Raw genomic sequence first — 23,601 nt, 5'->3', positions numbered from 1 at the left:
CTATCAAGGGCTGGCTGGGCTGCAATCGTAACATGGAAATAAAAAAGATGAAACTGAATATAATTAAGAGACTACGGAGTATTGAGGAACCTATTTCGAATTTTTCTTTTCTTTTCTTTTCTTTTTTTAACTTGCAAAGAGGACTAACCTAGAGTAAGTTTGTGGGAAAGCTTGGAAGCTACGCCTAAGGATTGAAATCAAGGTTTGAACTATAGAGATCATACTATTTCGAAGTTTTGATATAAAATGTGAAGATTCGTGCGAGCGTGTGTTTAGTCCCACATCGGTTATTCGCTGGGTAGATCTTGGGTACTTATACAGGATCAAGCAACCCAAATAATACCTTCCGGCTAGCCATTTTGGGTGAGGTCCTGGGTTGTTACAAATAGTATCAGAGCGGACTCGGCCCATAACCTACGTGCACTAGGGGACATTGCAGCACGGATCCATTGGGGTTGACCATGGGCTAATCATGGTGTTTGTGATTAGATTTGAATAGATTTGAACCCTTAACCTGATGAGTACGTCAGGACTTAAATGGGGGGAGTATGTGAAGATCCGTGCGGGCGTGTGTTTAGTCCCACACCGGTTATTCGCTGGGTAGATCTTGGGTAATTATACAGGATCAAGGAACCCAAATAATACCTTCCGTCTAGCCATTTTGGATGAGGTCCTAGGTTGTTACATAAAATCACTTAAAATCTTATCGTGGACTCTAGAGACTTCATTGCTACATCAAGATCTGCAATTCTTTTTTCCTTTCAGCTTAAAGCTTTTTCTTTCTCATAATTTGTAGGGTTTCGGAAGTGCGCTTTTGTATATTAAGCCTTACAATAATGTAGATCCAGAAATTGCCATTTTCTCTATAGAGGTATAGACTGTTAACAAGATCAAAAGCTGAGAGACATGACCACAGTGAGCTTTAGGTATGTATTGCTATTGGGCTAAAATTGGAATAGATTCACTCACAGTAGGATGTTATTCATGCATTATAACTGCTAAAACTCCATGCACAACATAACACTACTTTGAGAGCTTCGAGGTATTTTCTAAATTATAGATATTTAGTCATGCCATAGGGAAAATATGCTGCTGACTTCAATTTGACATTGGAATTTCATGTATATATAACATTCACCCCTAGCTTTAAGAGAATCAAGACATATGGGAGCAACCAACTTGACGATTGACGAAATGCATTAATATTAAGTACATGATAGGGGAATCTATATTGGTATCACTGTGTAATTGAATTTATTGATTGATGGTTGTAACTTAAGACATCTGAAAGCAGATTTTAAGCTTGGGAAAATAGTCTTGGATGCTGTTGGTCTCATGGCATGGTAGTAGCTACTCAATAGGCCTCCTTGCCCATCTGTCTTGGGTCTGGCCTCAAATGTACACTGGACTTGGGTTGAGGCTGAGCCTGTAATCAGAAAGGATGAACTTGGCTTAGGCAAATTAGGCCTCTTGGATCTGTGATAGACTGGACCTAGTGTTTGGTGGAAGAAGCTGAATTGTTGGTGTTACGGGGGAACTTAGCCACCATGCCCCACGTGACCGGCACGCGCGCCCAGGAAGACTACGGCAGCCCCTTGATCCAGCGATCCGACCCCGAGTCGGACATCTTCGTCTCCGCAGCCCGACCCCGAGTCGGCTGCCCCTTGATCCAGCAATCCGACCCCGAGTCGGACATCTTCGTCTCCACAGCCCGACCCCGAGTCGGCTGCCCCTTGATCCAGCAATCCGACCCCGAGTCGGACATCTTCGGCTCCGCAGCCCGACCCCGAGTCGGCAGCCCCTTAATCCAGCGATCCGACCCCGAGTCGGATATCTTCGTCTCCGCAGCCCGACCCCGAGTCGGACATCTCTCGATAACGACAGGCTATTCCCCAGAGGCACGCCGCAGCCTCCTGCTCCACTACTCCCTGCAACGGTTGTATCTGGCGCTGCTCCACGATCCCCTGTAACAGCCGTACAAGGCGGAGCTCCACTACGCCCTGTCATGGCCGTACCCAGCGCTGCCCCACGACGCCCTGTAACGGCCGTGTCAGTGGCAGCTCCATCGTGCCCCACGATGACGAACCCCCCTGAAAGACCCCCCAGCCTGGTATATATGCGGCTGGGGGAGGAGGGGGGGTAAGCAAGAACTTCCAGTGCATTCTCTTACTTGCTACTATTATCTCTCCTTCTCCTCCAATCTCCTCTGACTTGATCGTCGGAGGGCCCCCACTACCCCAGTGGTGGTGCGAGGCTTGCTTGCAGGTTTCCCGGTGGAAGGTGGAGCGCAATCAACACCAACCAAGGCAACTCAAACGGAACCCCGTTCACACCGCTGTGCCAATCGTTCTCGGTTTGGACCACCAGCAACAGTTGGCGCTAGAGGAAGGGACCGAATCTCAGAGCGATCGTAATGGCACGGCGAGGTGGTCGTGGAGCTTCCAATGCCTCCGGTCGCGGGGCCTCTCGCGCCTCCGGCCGGGAGGCCGCTGCGTCTCCAACACATTCTCAGCAACACTCCACCGTTCCACCCCCCATTCAGATGGTCGAAGCCGCTCAGTTTGACCAGTTAGCCCAGCAGGTTCGCACCCTCGCGGAGGCAGTGCAGAACCTGCAGGGTGTGATGTCTCGGGCGCCGCAGCGGGCCCAGGAGCCGCTGCTCCCTGAGCGCTCCCCTGTCCTCCTCAACCCGCGCTCCTTCCTCTCCCATGGGGAGGAGCGCCGGCGCGAGGAAGATTCTCGAGCACGGTCCATTCTGCCGGGACCTTCCCATCGGAGCTGCGCGGGGTACGAGAGGCGGGCCCGGGCGCGTTCCCAGACCCCCCAGTCCTCAAGGAACCCGCGCTCCAGTCGGTCCCCCTCTCGGTGCTCCTTGTCTCCCACCCATCGGTCGCGCTCCCTGGACCGGCGGGTGGACGATCTCCACCGACAACTCCAGGTCTAGAAGGGCCACTCCAAAGATCCCTTCGCCGACTTGGAGATCTCCTCCCAGCCGGCGCTTGCCTCGAGGATCCTGCGGACCCCGAATCCGCCGGGGTTTAAAATGCCGGCGATCGAGCCCTATGACGGGGCGGCGGACCCGCGGGATCACGTCGAGAGTTTCAGGACCCTTATGCTCCTCCACGGAGCATCAGATCCTCTCCTCTGCAAGGCCTTCCCGGCGACCCTTCGTGGCCCGGCAAGGGCGTGGTTCGCCGGCTTGGAGGCTAACTCAATCCAGTCCTTCGACCAGTTTACTCGCCTCTTCATCACCCATTTCGCCGTCAGTAGCCGGCGGCGACTGGTCTCCGACTCCCTCTTTGATGTCCGGCAAAACGAGGGAGAAAGCTTGCGGGATTATCTTACCCGCTTCAACAAGGCTACGCTGGAAGTCCGGAACCTGAGCCAGGAGGTGGCTCTTTCAGCCCTGAAGCGTGGCTTCCGAAAGGGCAGACTCACCTTCTCCCTGGACAAACGCCTGCCGCGGAGCTTTCCGGAGCTGTTGTCCCGGGCGAACCAGTATGCGGATGCCGAGGAGGCGGACGCCCACCGGAGCAAGGAGGCCGCCGAGATCCCTCCAAAGCTCGGGAAGAAAAGGCGAAAAGAGGCACGCCAGAGGAGGAGCCCGACGCCTCAACGTCGGCGCAGAAGCCTGTCGCCGGCGAGGAACCACGGCGCCCTACGCCCTCGTTCTCCGTCCCGACGCTTCAACCGGTACACTCCTCTCCTGACTCCCCGGGCCCAGATCCTCATGGAAATCAAGGGGCGGGAGGACCTCCCGATCCCGAGACAGATGAAGAAGATTCCTGGGAGGAGGCCCTCTCGGGCGTACTGTGAGTACCACCGGGACCACGGCCACGACACCGAAGACTGCTTCCAGCTTCGGGACGAGATCGAGGCTCTCATCCGCCGAGGGCGTCTCGGTCGATATGTGAACGACCGACGTCCCCCCGCAGACCCGCGTCCGGCCGACCCGGCCCCTCAGGAGCCTCGGGAGCAGAATCGACCCGTCGCAGGCGTGATCCACACTATCACTGGGGGCTGCCCCCGGCCCGAGAGGAACGCAGGGGGCTCGACTGAAGCGTCAGGGGCAGCCGTCGCAAAGAGGCAGAGGGTCGGTAATGTAATCACTTTTTGTGATGAAGATGTAAAGGGGGTTCAGACCCCCCACGATGACGCCATGGTGATCTCCCTCTCTATGGCAAACTATGATGTAAGGCGTGTTCTTGTGGATAGTGGAAGCTCAGCTGATATTTTGTTTTACGAGGCCTTCCAAAAGATGAGCTTGTCCAGACAATTGTTGCACAAAACATCCACCCCCCTCATAGGATTCACTGGTGACGCTATCTCGGCCGAAGGTGTCGTTGAGCTGCCTGTGACTGCGGGCGTTGCACCCGCAGAAGCCACGGTGCGGCTCGGGTTCTTGGTCGTCCGTGTTCCCTCGGCCTACAACGCTATCCTCGGACGACCCGGACTGAACGCCCTTCGCGCGGTGGTCTCTACGTACCACTTGCTCATGCGGTTCCCCACGGCGGCCGGGATTGGAGAGGTCCGAGGTGACCAACCGACCGCAAGGCAATGTTTCCTAGCAACTCTCAAAGGGAAGAAGCCCGTAGAAGCCTTAAGCGTCGAGTCCCTCGACGCCAGAGACGAGGTGGCCTTGCGGCACGGGGAGCCGGCCGAGGGTGTGATCGAAGTTCCCCTCGAGGAAGGTCGCCCGGACAGGACGATCCGGGTCGGCGCCAATCTCGACCTGGGAGCTCGGGCCCGGTTGGTGGAATTCCTCCGAGCCACTGTCGATGTGTTTGCCTGGTCGGCGGCCGATGTACCTGGGATCGACCCGGAGGTCATTTCTCACGCCCTCAACGTCGACCCGACCCACCGACCGGTAAAACAGAAGAAGAGACACTGTGCCCCGGATCGGATCCGAGTGGTCGACCAGGAGGTAGACAAGCTCTTGGAGGCAGGATTCATAAGGGAGGTCAGCTACCCCGAATGGCTGGCAAATGTCGTACTTGTCCGAAAGGCGAGCGGAAAGTGGAGGATGTGCGTCGACTACACCGACCTGAACAAGGCATGCCCCAAGGATAGCTTTCCGCTTCCGCGGATAGACCAACTGGTCGACGCGACTTCCGGATATCAGCTGCTGTCTTTCATGGACGCCTTCTCCGGCTACAACCAGATAATGATGGCTCCACAGGACGAGGAGAAAACTGCCTTTATAACAGACCGGGGGCTGTACTGTTACAAGGTAATGCCCTTCGGTCTGAAGAATGCTGGCGCCACTTACCAGCGCCTCGTCAACAAAATCTTCAAAGAACAAATCGGCCGGAACATGGAGGTGTACGTGGACGATATGCTGGTGAACAGCCGCCATGCAGACCAGCACATCGCGGATCTGGAGGAGACTTTCGCCACCTTGCGGAAGTTTCACATGAAGCTGAACCCAGCGAAGTGCGCCTTTGGCGCTTCGGCCGGGAGGTTCCTCGGTTTCATTGTCAAGCAGCGGGGGATCGAAGCCAATCCGGACAAAATCAAGGCCATCCAAGATATGTCCCCTCCGACCAAAGTGAAGGAGGTTCAGGAGCTCGCTGGGAGGGTCGCCGCGCTCGGACGATTTGTGGCAAAATCGGCCGAACGCTGCCAACCTTTCTTCAAGGTGTTGAAACGCCCGAAAGACTTCCTCTGGACGGCCGAATGTCAAGCAGCATTCGACCAGCTCAAGGAATACTTGGCGTCTCCTCCCCTGCTGTCCAAGCCGCAAGAAGGGGAGATGCTCTACCTCTATCTGGCGGTCTCCCCAACCGCAGTCAGTGCGGTACTGGTTCAGGAAGAGGCAAAGCTCCAGAAGCCTGTGTACTACATCAGCCGGGTCTTACGGAATGCTGAGACGCGGTATACGAAGGCTGAAAAGATCGCCTTCGCGCTGCTGACCGCGACCAGGAGGCTTCGCCCCTATTTCCAGGCCCATTCTGTCACCCTCTTGACCGATCAACCGCTGCGGCAGATCCTCAGCAATCCTGAGAATGCGGGACGGCTGGTGAAGTGGGCAGTAGAACTTGGTGAGTTCGACATCCGCTACCAGCCCCGACCCGCCATCAAGGCCCAGGCGCTCGCGGATTTCCTCGCTGAGTGCACGGTGCAGGAGGCGGAACCTAGGTCGCCGGAAACACCCAGCCTCGACCTCCCGATTTGGACGCTTCACATCGATGGGTCGTCGAACCCCGAAGGTGGAGGGGCCGGGCTGGTCCTTACCAGTCCTGATGGAGTGATAGCCGAGTATGCCTTGAGGTTTGGATTTCCAGTGACCAACAACGAGGCGGAGTACGAGGCCCTAGTCACGGGACTCAAACTCACCAAGGAGCTCGGCATCCGGCGCCTGAAGGTCTTCACCGACTCCCAGCTGGTGGTCGGGCAGGTCCGTGGGGAGTTCGAAGCCCGGAACCCGACCATGCAGAATTACGTCCGGAAGGTGCAAGCACTCATTCCCGACCTCGGCAGTGTCGACATCCAGCAGGTCCCAAGAAGTGAAAATGCCAGGGCCGACAGGTTGTCCCGCTTAGTGGGCGCAGACGCGCACAACTTGTCGAGGGCGATCTACCTGGAGACCCTGGATGCCCCGAGCATCGGCAAGGCTGGAGCGGTGATGGCGATTGATCCGGAGCCGTCTTGGATGGACCCGCTTGTCACCTACCTCGTCGAAGGGATCCTCCCTGAAGACGAAGATCAAGCTCGGCGACTTGTTATGAAGTCCGCCCACTACGTACTCTATGAAGGGAGGCTGTATCGGACCTCGTTCACCGCCCCTCTCTTAAAGTGCCTCCGCCCCTCGGAAGCGGCCTACGTCCTCGGCGAAGTCCACGAAGGCGTTTGCGGATCACACCTGGGGGCTAGGTCCTTGGCGCACAAGATCATGAGGCAAGGCTATTATTGGCCTACCTTGTTGGAGGACTCAAAGGATCATGTACGGAAATGCGACGCCTGCCAGCGCCACGCCAACGTCCAGAGAGTCCCTTCTGTCCCCTTGGCACCAATCACTGCACCCTGGCCCTTCGCCCAGTGGGGAATGGATATCCTCGGACCATTTCCCGTCGCTTCAGCTCAGCGAAAATTTTTGATTGTTGCAATCGACTACTTCACCAAGTGGGTGGAGGCAGAGCCGCTGGCCACTATCACGGAGGCGCAAGTCCGGAAGTTCGTGAAGAAGAACATCATTGTCCGATTTGGGGTACCTCGGGTCCTCATCTCGGATAATGGCCGACAGTTCGACAACAAGCATTTCCGTGACTTCTGCGAGGAGTTCGGGATCGAGCATCGGTTCACATCTGTGTCGCATCCCCAAACCAACGGCGAGGCCGAGGTCACAAATCGGACATTCCTCCAAGGAATCAAAGCGCGAATCGGTCGGACGGGGCAAGCTTGGGTCGAAGAACTCGAGAATGTCCTTTGGGCGTATCGGACCACGCAACGGACCCCTACCGGGGAGACGCCTTTCAGCCTAACCTATGGCACGGAAGCCGTTGTCCCCGTGGAGCTCGGACTCCCCTCACCTCGGGTGGCCGCGCACCGACCCGAGGCCAATTCGGAGCAACTCCGAGGGAACCTGGATCTCTTGGAAGAAGCGAGGGAAATGGCGCAGGTTCGGATGGCGATGTATCAGCGGAGGGTGGCCCGATATTACAACTCCAAGGTCCGACCGAAGCTTTTCAGAATCGGAGATCTGGTGCTAAGACGAGCTAAAGCATCTCAATCTGCGGAAGGTGGGAAGCTAGCGCCAAATTGGGAAGGCCCGTATAGGGTTCGCTGGGTAAACCGACCTGGCTCCTACCAGTTGGAGGCCCTAGATGGTCGAGAAATTCCAAGGAGCTGGAATTCCGCTAACCTGCGGATGTATTACCAGTAGAACGACAATGCCAGAAAGACAGTTCAAAAATGTATAACACTTTTCATTTCAATAATTTCTGGTTACAACGGCGTGCTCGTGTGATTACAAGGAATTCCCAGAGGGAAATTAGGGTGTAAAGAAAGTAAAGAAGAGGTGGAGATTCCGAGGAGCTGGAGATCTGGGATCCCGAAACCTCCATCCGAAGCGGCTGCAATCCCACCGGAAGTGGGTGCTTCCAACCGGAGGCGCCATCGACGTCTCACGAAAAAGACGAAGAGCCAGCGCGGATGAAGAAGAAGTGGACGAAGGAGAAGTCCACACTGCTCCTACCCAGAGGCGCCATCCACGCCTCACGAAAAAGACGAGGAGCCGCCGCAGACGAAGCTCCCGCTGCCTCCAGGGGAACGCCACCTCCAAGGGATATTCCGGTCCTCCCCAGTGTTAGGGGAGAGAAGGAATACAAGGGAGAAGAGCATATGGAGGCGCGGTCCCGGATCAAGCGCCTGGTGCGGAGCTCAATCGGGAGGCCGAACTTCAAGGAGGGGAGACGTGATCCCGGATGAAACGCCTAGAGCGGAGTTCCGCCGGGGAGAACCTCCTTGTTGATCCCAGATGAAACGGCTAGTTGGCGGAAGTCGCGAAGGGCGCGCCTCCCGTTCCTTCGGTAGGGGTCTTTCAACCATGCGCCGGAGAGGAGGCCCACGATCCATGGCAACCTGAATAGCTCCGGCTTGGCAGGCTCCATCGCACCTGCACCTATATTTATAGCCAAACTGCGGCCCCCCGGTCGTTCCGATGCGGGTGGCTCCAATAAATGCGGGCGCATTGAATCCGGAGCCGATCCGGCTCTCGAGGCGTATCTTCCCGCGATTTCCTAAGCGTTATTCTCCTTAATCGCATTCTTTGTGCAGGACACTCCGGGTGGCCTGTACCCCTAGGTCCACATATCTCCGCTCGCGCCCAGGCCGCATTCGCCTCGAAGAACGCGCGTATCGCGGCCGCTTAACTGACACTCCTCGCAAGCAGCAACTGGCGATCCGATTTCCCAGGTAACTCCTCAATTAGCATTTAATGCCCATCTGGTGTTCCCCAGGCGACGCTTGGAGAGGAGGAGAAACACGATCGCAGCTGGCCACGGAGAAATCCCGTCGGGCGGCAAGCGACAGGCGCACTACCAGCGAGCAGAATTTCCCGAGGCTCGGCCCTCGGATGCCAGGCTAACCCGATGATCATCCCGGGAGCAGACTAGCCTGAAGCCCCGACCGGTCGCCTCGGCTTGCGCCAGCCTTGGCCGACCAACGAGCGGAATTTCCCGAGGCTCGGCCCTCGGATGCCAGGCTAACCCGATGATCATCCCGGGAGCAGACTAGCCTGAAGCCCCGACCGGTCGCCTCGGCTTGCGCCAGCCTTGGCCGACCAACGAGCGGAATTTCCCGAGGCTCGGCCCTCGGATGCCAGGCTAACCCGATGATCATCCCGGGAGCAGACTAGCCTGAAGCCCCGACCGGTCGCCTCGGCTTGCGCCAGCCTTGGCCGACCAACGAGCAGAATTTTCCGAGGCTCGGCCCTCGGATGCCAGGCTAACCCGATGATCATCCCGGGAGCAGACTAGCCTGAAGCCCCGACCGGTCGCCTCGGCTTGCGCCAGCCTTGGCCGACCAACGAGCGGAATTTCTCGAGGCTCGGCCCTCGGATGCCAGGCTGACCCGATGATCATCCCGGGAGCAGACTAGCCTGAAGCCCCGACCGGTCGCCTCGGCTTGCGCCAGCCTTGGCCGACCAACGAGCGGAATTTCCCGAGGCTCGGCCCTCGAATGCCAGGCTAACCCGATGATCATCCCGGGAGCAGACTAGCCTGAAGCCCCGACCGGTCGCCTCGGCTTGCGCCAGCCTTGGCCGACCAACGAGCGAAATTTCCCGAGGCTCGGCCCTCGAATGCCAGGCTAACCCGATGATCATCCCGGGAGCAGACTAGCCTGAAGCCCCGACCGGTCGCCTCGGCTTGCGCCAGCCTTGGCCGACCAATGAGCGGAATTTTCTGAGGCCTAACCCTCGGATGCCTGACTTAGCGCCGGAAGAATTTCCTGAGGCCTAACCCTCGGATGCCCGGCTTAGCGCCGGAAGAAGTTCCTGAGGCCTAACCCTCGGATGCCTGGCCTAGTGCCGGAAGAATTTCCTGAGGCCTAACCCTCGGATGCCCGGCTTAGCGCCGGAAGAAGTTCCTGAGGCCTAACCCTCGGATGCCTGGCCTAGTGCCGGAAAAATTTCCTGAGGCCTAACCCTCGGATGCCTGGCCTAGTGCCGGAAGAATTTCCTGAGGCCTAACTCTCGGATGCCCGGCTTAGCGCCGGAAGAAGTTCCTGAGGCCTAATCCTCGGATGCCTGGCCTAGTGCCGGAAGAATTTCCTGAGGCCTAGCCCTCGGATGCCTGGCCTAGTGCCGGAAGAATTTCCTGAGGCCTAACCCTCGGATGCCTGGCCTAGTGCCGGAAGAATTTCCTGAGGCCTAACCCTCGGATGCCTGGCCTAGTGCCGGAAGAATTTCCTGAGGCCTAACCCTCGGATGCCCGGCTTAGCGCCGGAAGAATTTCCTGAGGCCTAACCCTCGGATGCCTGGCCTAGTGCCGGAAGAATTTCCTGAGGCCTAACCCTCGGATGCCTGGCCTAGTGCCGGAAGAATTTTCTGAGGCCTAACTCTCGGATGCCCGGCTTAGCGCCGGAAGAAGTTCCTGAGGCCTAACCCTCGGATGCCTGGCCTAGTGCCGGAAGAATTTCCTGAGGCCTAGCCCTCGAATGCCTGGCCTAGTGCCGGAAGAATTTCCTGAGGCCTAACCCTCGGATGCCTGGCCTAGTGCCGGAAGAATTTCCTGAGGCCTAACCCTCGGATGCCCGGCTTAGCGCCGGAAGAATTTCCTGAGGCCTAACCCTCGGATGCCCGGCTTAGCGCCGGAAGAAGTTCCTGAGGCCTAACCCTCGGATGCCTGGCATAGTGCCGAAAGAATTTCCTGAGGCCTAGCCCTCGGATGCCTGGCCTAGTGCCAGAAAAATTTTCTGAGGCCTAGCCCTCGGATGCCTGGCCTAGTACCGGAAGAATTTCCTGAGGCCTAACCCTCGGATGCCTGGCCTAGTGCCGGAAGAATTTCCTGAGGCCTAACCCTCGGATGCCCGGCTTAGCGCCGAAAGAATTTCCTGAGGCCTATCCCTCGGATGCCCGGCTTAGCGCCGGAAGAAGTTCCTGAGGCCTAACCCTCGGATGCCTGGCTTAGCGCCGGAAGAATTTCCTGAGGCCTAACCCTCAGATACCTGGCCTAGCGCCCGAAGAATTTCAAGAGTCGGGAGTCAGCGAGATGCTACCAAGAGTTAAAAAGAAGAAGGACGAAAGTGAAATGAAGAAACTCTATTTGCATTAACTTTCATTGTTTCAGGGCCGAGACCCATACAACTTGGCAAAACGCCAACACACAAAGAAAAGAACAAAAATACAGAAGGTCAGCTTGGAGGAACCTCCGGGTCGGGAACGCCGGGCACGTCCGCAGGGGGTAGGGAGACGGTTGGAGAATCAGCAGGCAATGGCGCCGGAGGGGAGTCGAGAAGGGAGATCCCACTCAGGTCAATTTCGGGGTACTTAGCCGACACCCTTGCCAGGCCTTCCTCGAAGCCTAAGACAAAGGAGTCGGACCCCGCGTCCGACATGTCACGGACGAACTCGTCAGACTGACGATAGGCCTGTACCGCCTCCGACATATCACGGGTGAACTCGGTGGACTGACGATAAGCCTGTACCGCCTGACGCCCGATCTCCGCACTCTTCTCGGCCAGCGCCGCCTCTGCCCGCTCCATAATCTGAGCCTTCGCCTCCAAGACCTTCGCCACAATTCGGTCATCCGCCTCGGAGGAGACCCTCAGCAGATCAGCCTGAGCCTCCTTGTGCTTCGCCTCGGCAGCAATGCGAGCAGCCTCAGCCTCCTCCAGGCGCAAATGAAGCTCCTGGTCGCTCGCGCGGAACTTCTCCAAGGCCGACTCCAATTCGCCCAGCTTGGCTTCAAGAGACCGGGTTCGGTTGCGGGCATTGTCGGTTGACCGCTGGGCCTTCTCCCACCTCTCCCGGTAGTCGGCAGCCTTCCGGGACTGCTTCTCGGCCCGCTCCTCCGCCTTCTTGATCTCGCCCTCGAGACTCGAGGCAACCTTGAGTTGCTCCTGAGCCTCCAACAGTTGCTTCTCGAGGGTGACGAAGCCGAGTGCCCGCTCTTCGGCCACCTGGAGCCTCGTCTCGAGGTCCCTGGTCGTCCTCCCCGCCGCAGCCTGACCTCCCTCCTCTACTGCCTTCAGTTGGCTCTCGGCCCTCGCCAGAAGCCTCGCCTGTTCCTCGTAGCACTCCTCCAGGCGGATCATGTACTGGGCGAGCTAAGAGATAAGAAAAACGAGGGCGTCAGGCGGGGATCAACAGAGCCTATGAATGATGAAAGCGACCAAAAGAACACTCACCGACATGAGACAGACGCAGCTGGCAGCCCCAACGTCAGGGACCCTCATCTCCCGGACCCGCCTGCGGTCCTTCTCCAGCAGCACCGTCTCGATGAGGTTTCGGGCGCCGGCGTAAGTGAAGGCCGACCCCGACTTCTTCCCGGAGTCGGACGGTGGTTCTGCAGCCTTACCCTTACCCATCGCTTGGGGAAGAGTCATGCTGACCATGCTCGGGGCGGGGACCGCCCCTGGAATTGACAGGGTCCCGCTCGGCCGGGGCCTCGGCGCGTCCCTCCTCGTATCATCCGGAGCCGACCGAGTCGAAGGCTGGGCTGGTGACCGATCACGTCCGACCCGTCCATCTCGGGCGCGCCCGGGTGATGCCTCCGGAGAAACGGTAGTCTCGGCATCGGAGGGCTGATACAGCGTCAACTGCCGGTCCGCACCCGCGGCGTCCCCCTGATCGGTGGGTCCGGACCCGTCTGTCGGCGTCGGAGTCACCTGCTGGCGGGACTTCTTCGCCGGTGGGGCCCCGCTCGGAGGAGCTCGTTTCTTCCTCCGGACTGCTTCCAGTAGGGACGTCCTACCAACAGCCGTTGCCTTGTCCGACCGCATGACGTCGTCGATCTCTGCAAAAAGGACGAGGTGGTCGGAGGTTGAGAAACTGAAGGAATGAACGAGACGAAAGAGGAGAAAAGAGCTAAAAAAGAAATGGTGGCGGGCTCACGGTCAGCGGGGACCAAGCTCAGACCGACGTTCACCAAGATATCCTCGGAAATAAGGCGAGCCACCGGGGGGAGCCGGCCCTCGGCAACCAACCCCTTCAAGATGGCGACGCCATCGGATTCCTCCCTCGACAACCTCGATAGGCCAATCGGGGACTTCATCGGCGTCTCCCAGGTTGCCCTGATTCCCCAAGAGGAATCTACGTCAATGAAAAAGAAACGCTCCTTCCAGCCGTGAATGGAGGAAGGAGCCTCCTTGACGAGGCCGCACCCTCGCCGCGCCGCAAAGCACCACCACCCTCTGTCCTGGGGGTGGCCGTTCAGGCCGTAGCATTCCCAAAAGACATTCAGGGTGGCGGGAACCTCGTGCATGCGGCAGAGAACCTGGAAGGCCGTCAGGGCGCGCCATGAGTTCGGCACCAGTTGCGTCGGCGCCACTCTTAAACCCCGAAGCACCTGCACAACTAAGTCCGAGGGGGGAAAGCGGAACCCGGCCTGAAGAATGCCCTCATTGATGGCAACCTTCCCTGGAGGAGGATGGGACATCCTCTCCTCAGGCCCCGGGAGCGTAACATTGCAGGCCTCGGGAAGGTGGTATCGAGCCACGAACCTATCTAGGTCTTCGGCGACCAGCTCCGACTTAATGCGGTCTGCTCTCACTTCGCCCATCCCTAATGGCCAGTGAATCTACGGTCAGGACGGGGTCAAGAAGGGGGAATGGACCGGAACGACTGGAGTACACTAATACAGAAGGAGAAAGTATGGAGAGCCTTAAATTGAAGAATGGGGCAACTCACCGGAAAAGAAGGAAGAACGGCTCCGAGAGCGTCAAAGGAGGAGCAAGCGAACAGTCCGACGGCAATGACGGCAGCGCAAAGGAGAAACTCGAAGATGTCTGTAAAGAGAAAGGCGGACGGAGGAGAGCCCCCGGTTAAATAGGCGGAAAGGTGGGCGACGCCTCGGTGACGCCAGAGGACGCCTGGCTGCCGAAGGGTCGCTCGCGCCCCAAAGGCAAATCGACGCCATTAAGGAAGGATGTCCGCCGAAATCCTCAGACTGCCAGGTCAGCAACAACCGCCATACGCCATAAAGAAGGCGGGGAGCTCGAAGCGCGCGCGCCTCTCCGAGGGATGGCGGCAATCTCGAAGCATCACTCCCTTCACCCGTTCCTCTTCTGGTTCCGGGCTCGGAAGTGGGGGGCTACTGTTACGGGGGAACTTAGCCACCATGCCCCACGTGACCGGCACGCGCGCCTAGGAAGATTACGGCAGCCCCTTGATCCAGCGATCCGACCCCGAGTCGGACATCTTCGTCTCCACAGCCCGACCCCGAGTCGGCTGCCCCTTGATCCAGCAATCCGACCCCGAGTCGGACATCTTCGTCTCCGCAGCCCGACCCCGAGTCGGCTGCCCCTTGATCCAGCAATCCGACCCCGAGTCGGACATCTTCGGCTCCGCAGCCCGACCCCGAGTCGGCAGCCCCTTGATCCAGCGATCCGACCCCGAGTCGAATATCTTCGTCTCCGCAGCCCGACCCCGAGTCGGACATCTCTCGATAACGACAGGCTATTCCCCAGAGGCACGCCGCAGCCTCCTGCTCCACTACTCCCTGCAACGGTTGTATCTGGCGCTGCTCCACGATCCCCTGTAACAGCCGTACAAGGCGGAGCTCCACTACGCCCTGTCATGGCCGTACCCAGCGCTGCCCCACGACGCCCTGTAACGGCCGTGTCAGTGGCAGCTCCATCGTGCCCCACGATGACGAACCCCCCTGAAAGACCCCCCAGCCTGGTATATATGCGGCTGGGGGAGGAGGGGGGTAAGCAAGAACTTCCAGTGCATTCTCTTACTTGCTACTATTATCTCTCCTTCTCCTCCAATCTCCTCTGACTTGATCGTCGGAGGGCCCCCACTACCCCAGTGGTGGTGCGAGGCTTGCTTGCAGGTTTCCCGGTGGAAGGTGGAGCGCAATCAACACCAACCAAGGCAACTCAAACGGAACCCCGTTCACACCGCTGTGCCAATCGTTCTCGGTTTGGACCACCAGCAACAGTTGGTATTATGCACCTATGATCAGTCACATATTCTGACAGTCAAGGAGAAAAAAAAAAATTTAATGTTTCAAAATGTTGGAAAAATTATACTAACCTAGAGATCAGCTGGAACCCTGAGGGCTAGCTACTAGGTTAAGAAACATATGCTTAAAATTTTCTAAAAGCATAAAATGAATGTAAGAAAGAGAATATGCCGGAACTAGATGAAAATTTTATGAGGGATGGAAGCATTTAGAGCCAATGATGTACTCAAACTGGTTGGATTCAACAAGCTTTAGATAAAATTGTAAAAACCTAATGAAAAAGAATTAAAATGATAGCAGGCTTGATTCATGCCAGCCGATATGCCAACATGATTACCATTTCTGATACATTTCAAATTTGAATTCAAGCTTGCTATCATAAAACATGATCCCACATAGGGAAGAGGTTTATAGGGAAGAAGATATTTTCAGTTGCTGATTTGTATACAATAGGCAAATATGACCTGCAATTAGATATCTAGGTTCATCTATTGTTCGTTAACCGCCTACCACCCTAGATTTAGCCAATGGTGATGGAAGGGGACATGAAATGGATCGGGAAGCTGGATCGATTTTGATCAAACTATTGAGCCTTGTCCTTTGTGTTAATAGAAATAACAAACAAGATATAATAGGTGCAAGTTTTGGGCGAAAGAAAAATCTTATCTTGATAGATTTCCTCATGAGGAATGAACAGAAAGAATCCATATTTTCTCAGTCTGAACAGTTGCAATAAAACATTTCAGTTACAGCATCTATTCATAAAGATCTTCTTGTATGTGACGCACTTGATCGACACTAATGGCAGTAGTTGGACCTTGATGTTATCAAATACCATCTTAATATGAACACATTTGCTACAGCATTTGTTGTATGGAGCCATTCAAAGCTGACATTTTTTAGGGCAAAGTTACATTAACAAAAAAATATCTTCTAGGAGGGGAAGGATGCTCGAGTTGACATAAGCCATGCCTAATGTGCTTTGGCTCGGGACTGGATTTTTTTTTTCACATAACAGACTTTTTATAAGGATAAGCTGGATTTTGGTCCAGTTAAATTCCAAGAAACTCGTACTGGAGCTTGCATGTCATGAAACTAGAACTAGTTGAAACCTGGAAATATATCATTCATCATCTGACCTTAGAAGCTGGTAATCAATGAGTTTATTGATGAGTCTTCTCAGTATGCCATGTTCTTTTTTCAAGTGGTCCATGCATCAATCGACTAAATCCTGCCCCAAATCACATTAATTTAGTGGTTCAAACTGGTTCGTTATGTGCATGAATGAGCATAACTAAATTAGATTTTGAATGACATTCTGGAATTTGTGGTGCTCTTTCGCTAATGTAGAAGCGAACGGCGACTGTTTACTGTTTACCCTTTCCTTGTGCCATGATAGTTGGAAGTTGTATGGTTTGGACTGATGAAGGTCGCAGCTGCTGTTAGATCGAGCTTGTTAGATTGGAAGCTCATGGTCGTATTTTCAATTGATTAGTGTAACCCAGCTGCCAAACATCCCTTTTTCTACCCCAGGAGGGGAAAAGGCACTAATAATAGTTGGCAAAATTATTTTTACCATCTTCACAAAATTCCAAAGTAAGACATTTGGAAATTGTTTAGTCAACATTAAAATTGCACTCAACCATGTCGCGTGTTGGTGTCGGCAATGTCAATGCAGCTGATTCGAATAAATAGAGGGCGGTTCGACCATTGGATTCGATAAATCGGAATTCATTGATTGTAGACCTAGGATCCTCTATGGTCTGCTGTTTGCATTGTAGGGTTCGGTGCAATGCTCAATGGCTGACATCAGAAGATGAGTAGCCGTCTAATAAAGTGCATCGTGTGTACCGAGTGCTGCACCGGACTCGACGGTGCAAACTACGCACTGTATAGTATCTATGCTCGGAGAAGTATGCTGCAATTCTAGGTCACCAAATAGATTGGGTAGACTTGGACCTTGCATGGCCCAATCAAATGAATTAAACTAGCCTCCATCAAAGGGGAATCCTGTCACCTCGAGGCATCAGTGTTTGCATCACGCCAAGGTAGGAAAAGATGTCTGTTTCCATCGTTTACTTTATTCAAACTCAAATGGTTTTCTTCCCACCCTACTTCTTAGGGTTGGAAGAAGGCGCTTATGAAGGCCAACTATTAACATGGTTTCGAAATTAAATAGTTTTTTAGTTTAATTCCCTTGGAAGGCAAGAGAAGATTAATGTGTGGACTGTGGAGTCATGTGAGAACATTAAATGCAAGGATGGTTGTTATATGGCTTGGGTAATAGAAACTAGTGGCTTCAACTTTCAATTCATCATCTCCCCAGAAATGGGTTGCAGTTTATAATCTCTAGGCCTTAATTAAGTGTCAGATCTCATTAAGAGTTCCACAATCTTGTAATGCTTGCTGCATAATTAATCAAGCACTAGGTAGGCTTATCTTGGATGTTTTCTTATAATAATTTTATCCATATAGAGCACCACCACATTGAAGCGTCAGTTGGGGAATATCCATTAGCATGGTGCAATTTCAGTAGCTTCACTCCAATTGATTGTTGATTTTGAGCTTGTAGATCTCAAAGTTCATGTAAGTTCTAATTTGATATTCATTAAGAAGGGAAATAGTTTGCTAATTCATTGAGATCTATGAAACGATACCACGGGCAATAAGGAGAGAATAATAGAAGCAACAAAGGACCAGTTTACAATATTGTGAATGCAAGGGGGATGTATGTAGTAGGGGGATAAAGAATGCCATCGAAAGGTACAGTTTTATAATCAGTCAAAAATCGCATTTGTTTAAGTCTAATCGGTAGTAGAAATTTTGAAATTTCTGTACGCTCTTGGAACCTCAATCAAAAGGTAGAAAAATATATAGCTTAATTGAGGTAAAGTTAGGTTTATCAAGTTTTCTAAAGCAGGCTGAGTTTTTCAACCTTTGCAACTTAATAAAGGTTAATTATTCAAGTTGGCACGGAAGAACTGCACGATGCTCGCCAAGTTTAGTGAGATAAAAAAAAGACTACCTGCTCTCATACATAAAAATGTACTATGTTGTTCATGTTTCGCTTTCAGGTTTTTTTTTTTTTTAAAAAAAGGACAAAACCAAGAGAATTGATCCAACTTTTTTTGATGTACAAAAACAAAAACAATTATGCTCAAAATAATATTAAGTATGCTTCTAGTCCATTTCAAAATGTGGATCGGAGGATGTCAAAAGAAAAGATCGGTTTGGCGGTGATTTATATTTTGATTATTAGCCGGAAAGGACAAACTGAAGATTAACCCAGTGGTTGGTACTTGCTTCATTTCGAGGTCAAGAAACTTTCGGTTCTCAAGATGGAACTTCTATGGTAGAATAAACTGCAGCTTAAGTTTTTGTAACCCATTACATTATACTTATGAACGTACTGAAGCTCTCATACTGAAAGTTTTTTACAAAATTTATTATCTCGGTACAGAACTCTGTACCTGTATTATATTAATACAATATCAATATGGTGCGATACAAAAAATTTTTGGCGTATTGAGTAACGATACCAAATCGGTATAGTACAGTATGTTCTGTACCGTCCGGTTCAGATCGATATGATATATTTTGGTCTTTTGTGTCAGAAGTGTTAGAGATGGTTTTGTTCTTTGGTGGCCAAAAGCCCTGTTGCTGAACTTTAGAATAAAACCCAATAAATTGTTGTGAGTAGTAAACTTTGTCTGGAGTTAGATGGACATTTAGTACCAAAGTTTTTTTTGTGTGCACCTTTTCTCATAATTTGCTTATGTTGACATAAACTTCAGATGCTATTGGTTGCACTATGCCTCATGTAAGCTGTACCATACCATGATTTTTAATGAGGTTCGTTTTTGGACTCTCCTATTTAGTGTCCCCGTTGATGTGCTGTCCCTCATTATTACATTAAAAAAAAAACAATTCTCTTGTAAACCCAGGGCTTGCCCCTTAGGATAACGCAGGAGGATCCTTCTCTCTTTCTCCCAAAAAAAATAAAATTCTCTAATATATCCCTAGTAAAGCCCACCTTAACATTAATACTCTTTTCTAATCACGATGCATAGCTTGTAAGCTTTGGAGACTCTTTGTCACACTTGTTGTTTATTTGATTTCTCAACAAAATGTGGGGTAGCTAGATATTAATTTCACCCTTTTCTTTTAATTATTAAAACAAAGAAGCTAAAGCAGAGGAGACATGGAAGGTCCACTATCCATCATCCATTTTGTCCTGTGTATTATTATATTCGATTATTTTCTTCAGTTCTGAGGTGAGTTTGGTGCAACGGTAAGTGCTCGTCATGAAGGCAAAATTACGCATATCTAACAGAGGCCTCACGTTGGAGTCTCGTGTACTAAGCTATATTTCAATATTGTGGTTTGCCACTTTGTTATTGGTGTTTCACTGAATCAATGTTGATGTGGGCCTAATCCCATACAGCTAATAGTTGGTCTTTTTAATACGTAGAGAGTGTAGACTAACATTTTGTCACCTTTTTTTTAAGCAATGACACCATGTCCTTTCATTTAGATGTGTACGTTTTATTCTTTTTCTTTTAGAGAGAGAGAGGAGGTCGACGTGAATGTTTGTTGTTAGATGGCCACGTAGTCACGTCACTCACTCCTCTTGGAGCTCCACCGCCCCGGTTGGTACCTCAGAACCTAAGACACAGTTATTATACTTTGCTTAGTCAATTAATACAATAACAAAAACATCGATCGGCTTAGAGCACTAGAAAGAAAAAAAGAGGTTATGAAACCATGGTTTCCTTTCGTGAAGTTAGTCTCAGCTCGCACATGATGTACATAAAGTTTTATTTCTTTAGACATGATATGATATCATAAAGTTAAAACAATATATAAAAAAATAATAGGTGTGCGGGTTTTGTGGTTAGTGTCTGTGTGGCCTTGTGGCTCAAATTGGTTGGATGGGATCAGATGGAGAGATTAATTTAAAGGAATCAGCTAAGTCCGTTATACATAATTAAGTCTAAGATGCTGTTTCTATAGTATGTAATAAGATAAAATTTTATGATTAAAATATTACCTGCAGATGGAAATATGAATTTCAGTGGAATAGATTATTCGAACTTTTTTTAGAAGAAACATGAGACAAGACAAAACAGGTGAATGAGCATTTTGTTGGATGTGATTTTGGCATGACCTTGGCAACCGGTGCAGACGTATGTTTAGTTCTACATCAACTATATATTAGGTAGATCTTCGATACTTATACAGAACCAGAAAACCTAAATAATACTATCCAACCAGCCTTTTAGGTAAAATCTTGAATTGCGACGAATAGTATTAGAGTAGAGCTGGTCCATGGACTATAAGGATTATAGGACACTGCAGTACGGGCTCATTAGGATTGGCCAAAGGTTAATCATAGTGTTTGATTGGATTTGGACCCTTAGCCTGGTGAGGACGACAAAGCTTAAATAAGAGAAGTATATGAAGATTCGTACAAGCATGTGTTTAGTTCCATGCTAGATATGTATTGGATATATCTTGGGTACTTATATAGGACCAAAAAATTTAAATAATACCTTTCGACTAGTTTTTTCAGGGAAGTCCTAGGTTGTAATAATATTGCCATCGATACAAACAAAATTAATAGGACTTGATGAAAATGCGGGGACTCGTGCGGATGTATGTTTAGTATTTTATTGATTATGCATTAGATAGGTCTTGGATACTTATATATAACCAAGAAACTCAAATAACACCTTCCAACTAGCTTTTTTAGATTAGTTCTTAAGTTACTACAAATAGTATTAGAGTGTATCCGATCTAAAATTTATGTGGATTAGGAAATACTGTAGCACAATTTCATTTGGGCCGACCATAAGCTAATTATGGTCTTTGTGATTAGATTTGTTATACTTATGATTTGGATTAGGTTTGGATTTTTAATCTGGCAACGACATCAGGGTTTAAATGGGGAGAGTATGTGAGAATTTATATAAGTATATATTTAGCTCATATAAGTTATGCACTGGATGATCTTAAGTACTTATGTACGGTCGAGAAATTCGAATAATACCTTTTGACCAATTTTTTTGGGATAAGTCCTAGGTTGTCTCAAAAAGTTTAAGTATAATTTTACCTCTCAAATATATACTTAGGGTTCGATTGGTTAGGGTATGTCAAATTACAAGATAATCTGATGATTCTTGAAAATTATTTATCTGAAAAAATGATTACGGAGAAAAATAAATTTTATCACGTTTGGTTAGTGAAAAAATTATTTTGAAAAATGGTATCGGAACAAGATTATTATATTTGATTAGAGGTAATCTTATATAGAAATATTACCAAATTTTTAACAATACTTTTGAATAAAAAAATCAAGTAATAACATTCTTTTCTCAGTCCATTCGTTAGTCATTTATGGTTCATTTATATAAACGCTATTAATATTAGCTATTTTGAATATTGAAATATATTTACATGATTAATAAATATTTTTAAATTAATCATACATATATTTAAAAATATATTTATTAATAATCAATAAATACTTGTTAATTACTCATTAATAATCAATATTATTAAAAATATACTAATATATTAAATATATTATTTATAAATATGATTACTAAATATTTTAATATAATTAATATTAATTATATATTATAATTAATATATTATTAAGATAATATAAATAAAAGTATTTTTGTCGATAAATGATATTTTTAGATTGCCTCGACTCGATAATCTAGCATGTCAAAATAAATACCATCCACCGAAAAATAGTCATACCTACTTTGAAAAACTTGCTCCTGGGCACTCAATGCTGCCCCCGATTATTTGTGTCCCAATTTAAATCCAACGTATATCTAGCAGTACTTTTATATTAATAAACATTTTTTTACGTGCGACCAGCACTTGACTATTTTTAAACTAAAATCCATTTTTGAGGCATTTTACTAGAACACTGAGGTAACTTCATTCTATGATGCAGAAGCTGTACATGACGTAGCATTAGGTATGCAAATTTATCACAAGAACGGACAAACCCTGGACCATTGTTTTAAATTTGATCAGGACGCCTGGATTTATAAGTTGAGGTGGAAGTTAGATTCGGAAAAAAAGACAATTTTATTCATAAGTAGAATATAAAACTAATGACACCTTAAATGACTGCTAGGCCAGCACTGTAATATTCAAATACAGACATGGTAATTTAGGTTCTTCTTGAAAATCTAAGCACATTTATTACTCAATTGGTCATTGGTTTATCCACCTACCTTGGTAGGCTCCTTTTATATACTCTCATCCATCTCCATGACTCCATCTGCCTTCAACTTCTCCCAGTTGAAGCAATTATAGCAAAGGCAACTCCATTTTCCTACTCTCTGCGTCCTCGTTATAGTTTTGATAGGAAAAATGGTCGCCGGTTCGCCTTGCGCTTCTTGCAAATGGTTACGGAGACGGTGTGCCAAGGACTGCATCTTTGCCCCCTACTTCCCTTCTGATGATCCCCACAAGTTTGCCATTGTTCACAAGGTCTTCGGTGCAAGCAATGTCAGCAAGATGTTGCAGGTCTCTCTCTCTCTCTAAATTGCGTTGTTTTTTACATCGAAAAAATTGCCTCTATTTAGCATATGGATGCAGAAGAGAATAAAATTCAATATTTGAAGTGGCATCTCTGTCCATGCATGATTGCAAATGTAGTTGATCATGCTAAGATGATGGTAGGATGATTAGCTCTCTCCAATGAATTACTTTCTTTTTATCTTTCTGAGGAAACTAGGCCTGAAAGCCTAACAAACTTTTATTGAGGGTATGAAAGTAGCCTTGGAAAATCCACCAAGGGTGGAGAAAAAGAATCTGAATTGTATTTATCAAAAGACTTCACAAACAAATCATGATCAGTTGTCTTTTGTTTCTCAGACTAAAATGAGTTGCTACTGATGCATTGTCCTTGCAGTGCTTAATGCTTCTGCTAATATAGTTTTTCAGATGCGGGGGCTTAATGCTTTTTTTTTTTTTCTCTTATTCTTTCCTGGTATAGGAGATTCCTGTTTATCAGAGAGCTGATGCTGTGAGTAGTCTAGTTTTTGAGGCAAATGCGAGGATGAGAGACCCGGTTTATGGCTGCGTGGGGGCGATATCATTCCTCCAAAACCAAGTGTCTCAGCTACAGACGCAGCTTGCAATGGCTCAGGCAGAGATTTTATGCATTCAGATGCAGCAAGAGTCTTCCATGGCTTATCAACAGATGCACGCTGATGGCAAGTCTTTCCTTTTGCACAATAGCATTAATTCCATACCCCAATTCATGAACTTTTCATCTGGAAGTGTAGTTCAAGAGCCTTTCAAGATAGAGTCTCTTAGACATAGACATGTTTCTCTACCCTTTTTTAATTTTTGAGAAGAACATGTTCTCTTCCTTCTGTTGTAATGGAGTGTTTTTTTTTTTCTGGTGTGTAATGGAGTATTAAGATAATGTTCAGTAAAGTAA

General features: G+C 50.0%; 2 protein-coding genes across 2 annotated transcripts; one reads left to right on the top strand and one right to left on the bottom strand.

Annotated features, from left to right (window-relative positions):
• Positions 1 to 1,354: 1,354 nt before the first annotated feature.
• On the bottom strand, positions 1,355 to 14,321 carry LOC149753074 (uncharacterized). The gene is made up of 3 exons (XM_089924974.1): positions 12,349 to 14,321; positions 11,764 to 12,267; positions 1,355 to 1,426 (listed from the first exon to the last, which is right to left on the bottom strand). Exons 1-3 carry the CDS (start codon positions 12,940 to 12,942, stop codon positions 1,355 to 1,357), a joined length of 1,170 nt encoding a protein of 389 aa, XP_089781100.1. The 5' UTR covers positions 12,943 to 14,321.
• An 8,069-nt stretch (positions 14,322 to 22,390) lies between these two features.
• LOC103714361 (LOB domain-containing protein 12-like) lies at positions 22,391 to 23,601 on the top strand. Its single transcript, XM_008801572.5, has 2 exons — positions 22,391 to 22,679; positions 23,152 to 23,601. Exons 1-2 carry the CDS (start codon positions 22,524 to 22,526, stop codon positions 23,509 to 23,511), a joined length of 516 nt encoding a protein of 171 aa, XP_008799794.3. The 5' UTR covers positions 22,391 to 22,523; the 3' UTR covers positions 23,512 to 23,601.

This window comes from Phoenix dactylifera, chromosome 8 (assembly GCF_051530095.1).
Source record: "Phoenix dactylifera cultivar Ajwa chromosome 8, Ajwa_hap1_PhDact_Kaust_v1.1, whole genome shotgun sequence".
Classification (NCBI taxonomy): domain Eukaryota; kingdom Viridiplantae; phylum Streptophyta; class Magnoliopsida; order Arecales; family Arecaceae; genus Phoenix; species Phoenix dactylifera.
The sequence above is the reverse complement of the archived record's forward strand: the minus strand, read 5'-3'. Positions and strand labels throughout refer to the sequence as shown.